The sequence below is a fragment of the Sinohyriopsis cumingii genome, unplaced genomic scaffold, assembly GCF_028554795.1.
Source record: "Sinohyriopsis cumingii isolate HCF-2022 unplaced genomic scaffold, ASM2855479v2 utg000229l, whole genome shotgun sequence".
Lineage (NCBI taxonomy): Eukaryota > Metazoa > Mollusca > Bivalvia > Unionida > Unionidae > Sinohyriopsis > Sinohyriopsis cumingii.
The window spans coordinates 8907561-8916495 of NW_028315879.1; the positions used below are offsets into that span (position 1 = coordinate 8907561).

General features: G+C 33.9%; 1 protein-coding gene across 1 annotated transcript; it reads left to right on the top strand.

The window, feature by feature from the left end:
• Window positions 1–1264: 1264 nt before the first annotated feature.
• LOC149774531 (uncharacterized) lies at window positions 1265–8633 on the top strand. The gene is made up of 3 exons (XM_089945200.1): window positions 1265–1368; window positions 2044–2104; window positions 8088–8633. Exons 2-3 carry the CDS (start codon window positions 2044–2046, stop codon window positions 8339–8341), a joined length of 315 nt encoding a protein of 104 aa, XP_089801326.1. The 5' UTR covers window positions 1265–1368; the 3' UTR covers window positions 8342–8633.
• The last annotated feature ends 302 nt before the right edge of the window (window positions 8634–8935 follow it).

Sequence of the window (8935 nt, forward strand, 5' to 3'; positions counted from 1 at the left end):
TGGACACTTTTGAGTTCTCATGCGATTTGTAGGCGATTTAACTCATAATTGCTTTACAGATGATTAATCGATGCATGTCAATTATATTTTAAACTTCATATATCTTCCATACTGTATTTAACTCATAATTGCTTTACAGATAATTAATCGATGCATGCCAATTAAATTTAAAACTTCATATATCTTCCATACTGTATTTAACTCATAATTGCTTTATAGATGATTAATCGATGCATGTCAATTAAATTTAAAACTTCATATATCTTCCATACTGTATTTAACTCATAATTGCTTTACAGATGATTAATCGATGCATGTCAATTAAATTTAAAACTTCATATATCTTCCATACTGTATTTAACTCATAATTGCTTTACAGATGATTAATCGATGCATGTCAATTAAATTTAAAACTTCATATATCTTCCATACTGTATTTAACACATAATTGCTTTACAGATGATTAATCGATGCATGCCAATTAAATTTAAAACTTCATATATCTTCCATACTGTATTTAACTCATAATTGCTTTACAGATGATTAATCGATGCATGTCAATTATATTTTAAACTTCATATATCTTCCATACTGTATTTAACTCATAACTGCTTTACAGATGATTAATCGATGCATGCCAATTAAATTTAAAACTTCATATATCTTCCATACTGTATTTAACTCATAATTGCTTTACAGATGATTAATCGATGCATGTCAATTATATTTTAAACTTCATATATCTTCCATACTGTATTTAACTCATAATTGCTTTACAGATGATTAATCGATGCATGCCAATTAAATTTAAAACTTCATATATCTTCCATACTGTATTTAGCTCATAATTGTTTTACAGATAATTAATCGATGCATGCCAATTAAATTTAAAACTTCATATATCTTCCATACTGTATTTAACTCATAATTGCTTTACAGATGATTAATCGATGCATGCCAATTAAATTTAAAACTTCATATATCTTCCATACTGTCCAATTCCTCCTTGATGACACATGTCTTTATATCAGTTCAGAAAAGATCACAAGATCACACTGGCGAACATATAAATTCCTACCAATGATATCATGAATAGTTCTTCCTCTTTAAAGAAAATCAATTGATGTATCAAAAGGGCATTTGTTTTAACAAAGCATAATAAATATAATCTTAGACGTTTGATCCAATCGTTTCAAAGTTGATAACGGTGGCCTTGGTGATGTTACTTTATTTAAGACGTGCCCGCAGGTGGAATTATTCGGTGCCTTGCACAATCTGCTGAGGAAAAGGTATTAGTAGCATTTGTTTATTTTTTTATCCTTGATCTTCATATTCATTGACTTCAATTCTTGCGAGTAGCGCGTACAGGTAAGAAAGATATAAAAAGCATCTTTACAACTTTTATAAGCAATATAAATTTCATACCGTTTAGAAGGGGAAAGTCTTAATGTTTAATCTTTAGGTTCATAAACGAAGTAATCAGCATTTCGTTTTATCAATATATGTAAACGACTGTTAATTAATTTATATGGATGTCAAACTAGATTATTCGCAAATTTTCAAAACGTTTCACTTTTTACAAATTCATATTACATTTGCGTACGAAAACTTGTATCACAGCAACTTGTGTTATATATATTTAGCTGATTGTATAATTCATCTTGATGCATTTCAAAAGTTTTGGAGTACATTTTTCAAAGTAATGTCGTGCTTTTGAGATATAGCCAACACCTTTTAACATATAAGTCTCTCCTGAATTTAGTAAAAATAATAACTTTATTTAATGCAACCACGATAAGTCTGTGCTAAGGGTAACGACAACCTAAACCTTGTCCAGTAATACATTTCCGCGTTGATCGTTAAAGAAATATGGTTTGCAGATACATTTATAGTATAAATTCCTTTCCTCCGGCGCGAGACATGTTTCTCGCATTTTGAAAACTGATAATTGTCATGAAATGATAACATTAATGTTCTGTACAATTAGATTTAGCGGTCGGAATGGGTTGAACCTATGATGATCACATATGTATTATGTTGCAGATGAAAGGCGCAGCTCTTCTGCTCACGCTTTGGAGTATTCTGGTGTTACTGTGTCACACAGGTAGGTGCACAGGTCATGCCATCCTTGTGTTTTCTTTATGTAGCACATCTTTGAGGCATTTAATTGTAGTAGACACATATCCTGTTTTTCACATATTGAATTGTTCTCGTCCTTCACATCGCGTATTCACTCTAATATAGTTACAGTCAATTTTTAATTTGTTTTTATCAAAGTAGCAAAAAGAAACGATTAAAAGATTCTAGTTGTAGAGAACACAACAAGTTGATACCATATGAGAGAAATACTTGTTCGAAAATTTCGGCATGACTAAGTGATAACATTACTATGTTTACATCATACCTCACTCAAGACATTCTTGTAAGCTCTGAAAGAGACAGACAGTCAGATAGGCAGAATATAAACCAGTCAACTATAGCAAGGATATTGTTAAAAATTAAGAAAAGGTTTGATTTTTTTTAGCAGGATTAACAAACACGTATGAATCAAAACTATTATGCAAGTTTTATGAAACTTAAAACTTTATAATGTTCTAAATTATAGAGTAACATAAAATGGTGAACGTGATGAACTATTATAAATAACTATACAAATTATAATAAAAAGGAGAAGTATCATTTGTCACAGGATGAAGCCGGGTTGGGACTGGATTAGGGAAGACACCAAAAGCAACTGCGTTTACAAGATGTTTATTTATAAACACAATTTAAATATAACAAATCTGACACCATTATAATCAAAAGATAAAGAAAATTATAAAGTTCCTAACATGGAACTATCAACACTTAACACAAATTAACTCAACGAAGAAAACAAAACTTCACATTAATTTAACGAATGGAATTTCAAAACAAAACGTGAATTCCTATCACCGATCAACAAAATAAAAGTGACCTACACCTCAGTATAGAAAGTCTTGAAGGTATCGTTCAAATAACTATTTACAAAAGAATGTAATTATGTATCGTTCAAATAACGATTTAGAAAAGCAGTGTAAATTACTAACCTATCGTTCATAAAACGATATTGAAAAGCAGTGCAAATTACGAACCTATCGATCGTACCCAGATATTGAAATAGGAATGAATGAAATGATGAACCTATCAATCGTTCACATAACGGCATTGCAATATGAATGAATAACATTATAAACCTATCGATCGTTCACACAATGGCATTGCAATAGGAATGAACAACAAACCTCTCGATCGTTCACACAACGGCATTGCAATAGGAATGAATATAAAAATATCGATTGCTCATGTAACGATATGAATGAATGAAATTATTTGCCTATCGATCGTTCACATAACGATATAGCAATACATGTAATTATTAGCCTATCGATCGTTCATATAACGATATAACAATATGTGTAATTATGAACGTATCGATCTTTCATATAACAATTTAATAGGGATTAATGACATGAACTTATCGATCGTTCATATAACGATAGTAATGAATGGAATGATGAACCTATCGATCGTTCATATAACGACATCGCAATAGGGATGAATGACATTATGAACCTATCGATCGTTCATATAACGATATAACAATAGGAATGAATGACATGAATGCAATTGTGGAAATAACATGGAACACTACAACTATCGTGGCGCCCATTTGACGACGAAGATATTAACTCTGGTTCCACGCTCTCTAGTAAATGGCCAGAGAAGCACCTACGCATGGTCCGCTCCTCTCGGTCTGCTGAAGGATCCCTGACACTACAGACCCGTTGGTCGCTATGACCTGGTCCCTCGCACCGAGAAAACTAGTCCCCTCTTACGATCAAACGTCACCAAACACAGCGTATACGTCACATTAACCCCCACAGAGTTCTGTGACTCCACATTAAACGATGTACAAGGCATGGCAGGCATGTATAAAGCAGCTCTACAGCTGGTGACTCCACATCAAACGATGTACACGGCATGGTATTTAGGCAGCTAAAATGATATCTAAACCGTTTAGTACACATGACACGGTTAAGTACTTCTTCAGTCATATATATATAGCGCATGCGCACACATGAATTCATTACCCAATACATTAATTGTTTAATGCAAACATTGTATAATTAAATACAAGTTGTCTGTTCGGTTGCAACAAATAGCTAACTCGAACCAGACCATAGTAGTTATAATATAGCGTTGTATAACCTAGGTATTGACTCTCCGTAGAATTTAGAATAAATATATGTTTCCTGCTTATTAGCTACAGCATTCAATGAATATGTTTGCAGATAGAAGTCTTTTTGAAACATTAAGGTTCTAAAACATCTAAAGTATAAAAACAATTATGTCATATAGACGAATAATAATAAAGAATTTCATTACCTCTACAGCTGGAGATTTGCTCCTGTAAAGGGGTGAGCGTCCTGACAAGACTTGACGTAATATGATGTTTTTCGAGAATTTGCCCTACAAGTACACTAGCTGTGACAGATGCGCAGCTAGGTACTTAGTTTCCCCGCTGCAAACAATTTGTTCGTGCAGCATGGTCTGAGTTTCGCTCAAGATTTCGAAATAACTAAGCCGAAAAATTATACCACCCTCGGGTGACGCTGTACGCGGCAACGAAACCAGAGTACATTTTTGATAACATATACATATTGATATAACTCCTACCCAATTCCGTGACAATACCTCCCACCTTAAAAAAAGTGTAAACACTTTTAAAAAAACCCACGGAATTGTCAAATATAAAACTTTTAAACATTACTTAAGATTTGAAAGTAGAAAAAAAAATGCAAAATCTGACTCTACTTAAGTAATCGGTCTCTACGTTTTCCGACCTTCTGATTGCTTCAGTCCGGAAACGATATGGCTGCAGAGTCAATGCCCAACGCATCAATCTTGCGCTGGCAACTTTTGCCCTGATCAAATATACGAGAGGCTTGATGGCCCGTTTCAAGGACAAATTCCCTTTCGAAAAGGTACGTGTGGAATTTTCCTATACCCCACACCGGTGCCAAACACTTTTCGATCACCGAGTAATTTTGCACCTTATGCAGCAATTTCCTACCAGCATAAGAAATGGGTAATGTTACCCCTTCTTGCTCTTGTAGCAAAATGGCTCCTAATCCCGTATCAGAAGCATCAGTTCTCAATATGAACTATTTATTTAATTTTGGCAACTTTAGGATCGGTGCACTAATCAATATTCCCTTGAGAGCGTTAAAAGCTCTTTCCTGATAGGAACCACAAGAAACTTTATCGGGCTGCCCCTTCCTAGTTAAATCCGTCAATGGATTAGCTATAGCGGCGAAATTTGGAACGAACTTCCTATAAAAATATAAACATCAACCCAAGAAACGATCGTATCTGCTTCTTGGTTTCTGGCCTAGGAGCGTCTTTCATCGCTTCAATTTTGCCAGTGTGTGGTTTTACTTGCCCTGACCCACTTGCTACATGGCCCAAGCACTCAAAGTTAGAATATGCTGAACCATACTTGGAGGGTCTCGCTATGAGATTTGCCTTGTGGATTGTCGAACAGATCGACTAATAAACTAACATGCTCTTCACAGGTATGCGTGTATACAAAAGTATTGTCGACGAAACTATTTACGTTATTCATGCCGTTCAACAATTTTCGTACACAGGTAACAGACTTTCGCTCAAAACGTCGATAATGACGTTAACAATAACAAAGAAAAAACGTTCGCTCAAATAGCGACAGTAAGGTTTAACAATAAAGAAAAAACGTTCGCTCAAATAACGATAATGACGTGAGCTTAGCTGTAAGCTATAATGATTGTATTTCTGGTTTCATAGCAATGATGGTAAGTTTTTATGCTCGAGTAGTGATCATGATATGTAACCCAAACGGTGGGAGATACACTGGTGTCCAAAATGACACTCACAGGGTACCTTCAGTCCCACCACTGTCGAATGGTGAAGGAGCCACCACGCATGGCCCGCTCATCCCAGCCTACCTATACATCCCTTGGACCTTGCAAGCCCGTTGGTTCCGGAGCCCTGGTTACTCTACACGAGATAACCCCAAACTCCCTATGAACCTAACGTCACCACTGACAGCAGCCCACTAGGTACATATCAAGTCACAAAGAAGCACCACTCGACACCCGAACCAGCACCATGGCTAAAACCTCCCCTCTAACACAAGTTTCACATCTGACAACACAAACACCATCAGCTCTACAGTGGCCCAACAAACTCGTACAGTCACTGGCTTTCTTATCAGTTCCATCATATCACATCACAGACGTTAAAAGTACAGACACAAAGACAGACAGCAGCGACTGCTACTCCTTAACGAATAATCTAAGGATCTCGCCCTCATATCCAAATATTTCTCAACTCCACCAGATCTATTGAGTGACGACATAATAAATACTGTTGATAAGAACACCAATCCTAAGTGCACTATACTAACACCTACAATTTTATGATTACACGAACCGACCGTATATTCCTTCATATATATGCAATATGTATACATGTATATGTAAGAAACAAATGCAAAAAAAAAAAAAAAAAAAAAAAAAAAAAAAAAAAAAAAAAACGGAATACGAGTGCGGTATCCATTCTTCCGCCTGTATTCTCTCTTGTCAGGAAGGTCACAATCTGAAACATAACTGAAACAAATCTTACCGGAGTCAAGACCTATGCAAACCAACGTCCCTACTCATCCAATAATGCTCCTAATCCAATGTTGCTCCTAATCCAATGATCCCACTTCTGACACTATTTGTTACAGGATGAAGCCGGGTTGGGACTGGATTAGGGAAGACACCAAAAGCAAATGGTTTACAAGATGTTTATTTATAAACACAATTTAAATATAATAAATCTGACCATTATAATCAAAAGATAAGGAAACTTATAAAGTTCCTAACATGGAACTATCAACAATTAACTCAACGAAGGAAACAAAACTCCACATTAATTTAACGAATGGAATTTCAAAACAAAACGTGAATTCCTGTCACCGATCAACAAAATTAAAGTGACCTACACCTCAATATAGAAATTCTTGAAGGTATCGTTCAAATAACGATTTACAAAAGAATGTAATAATGTATCGTTCAAATAACGATTTAGAAAAGAATGTAATTATGCATCGTTCCAACACCGATTAAAAAAAGAATGTAATCAGAATGTATCAGATATATATATATATATATATATATATATATATATATATATATATATATATATTGCAAAAATACGTACAATCCCCAAAATTAAAACATCGTTCAGTATGTAAATACTTTTCCAATTTTAAGGTTGTAATACTTCACTTTTAGTTTAATTTGCTTTACGAGAGTTTTGAGCTTACATATGGTGTCGTTCGTCATTGTGGAACAAGCTAATATTAAGATTTATTCTCTCCTGTTGAATAAAAAGGAATGCTTTTAAAATGTTTTTGCATCCAGCAAACATTCTCACTGTAAGACTAACATTGTCATTATTGATTTTGGTATAGATGTTTCTCTTTCTGGTTATCTACGTCTCATTTTACTGTTTTATTTGACAGAAACGTGATTATTTTATCCGTTATTATAGTTTTAACAACAAACCACTCGGTTGTAGTTCTTTATATAGTTATAATGCAAAAATGCATCCATACAACTTTGAACGTTATACACCAATCGGATATTTAATTTTTCTGCCATTACCAACCCAATCTGATAATGCAGCAAACAACCCGAACAAGGCAAATTCTGAATGTGTATAAACTAAAATATTTCTGAGTCCAATAAAACAAACTAAAAGAACCGACACATATTGTTTTACGAGATTTAAATCAATACAAAATATTTTGTTGTCTTTTTAAAAGTTAAAATTCTTGTATTTCATGAACTATCATTGCTTAAGGGTTTTCGTCTTGATGAAGTCAGATGGACAAAATGTAGATAAGAATGTATGCATATGATAATGGAGCATCCAGTTCGTTACGCTTGTAAGATCTGTTAGGATTAGATAGTATCAATAAACTGGAAAACATAAAACAGTAATTTAATTTACTATAATGCTAATACATGTTTCTTCAGCTACTCAGGCAGAAGATACATCAGTAACCACAGAGATACAAAATACTGGAGATGACCAAAGTGATACAACTAAAGGTGTTACGAAGCCTGATACAGGTGACCAATCTGATACGACTGTAGGAGATGACCAGTCCAGTACAACAGTAGGAGATCGATCTGATGCTCCTGTAGGAGGCAACAATGGCGCTGTTAGAATTATTTTAACTAATGTGATAATGACTGTTACCATTCATATTGCACTTAATCTGATATAAAGAATATCTTCTGGTAAAAGAACAGAAACAATACTTTTAGGTATTTGAATTGTCTTCATACGAAATTATTTTTAAATTAGTTTAAACTTTTACAAAGAGGTTTAAACATCATGTATGTTCCTACGTAGAATTGGTTTGCTTTAAGTAATACCCAACTTTTATTTTAAATTAATTTAATCACTTTTTTATTATTATAGTTTCTTTCTGCACTTTGAAGGAGCGTATGACAAGATTACGAAACCGTCTTTGATGAAGCTTGATGACAAGTGCAAATAAAAGTCTGCCACAATCAGTCTTTGTCTTCATATTTTTATTAATAGATTCGCTGCTATATTTTCATGCTCCATTTTGTCTTTTGATTGCGATAGGCAAGCATACTTTATGCGTATTCTTTATGTTATTTTGTCATACCTTCCTTTACTAAATAACATTATGGAACAAAATATATATGCAGTTAAGGATGCCTCATTAATGCTGTATGATTAATGCTATTTCATTTCTAGTAAATTCGAGGGAGGACTTTTCTGTGAAAATGCTCATTTCTTATGCTAAAATGCGGCAACATCAACAATTGATTTTAATAAAATTATTTTG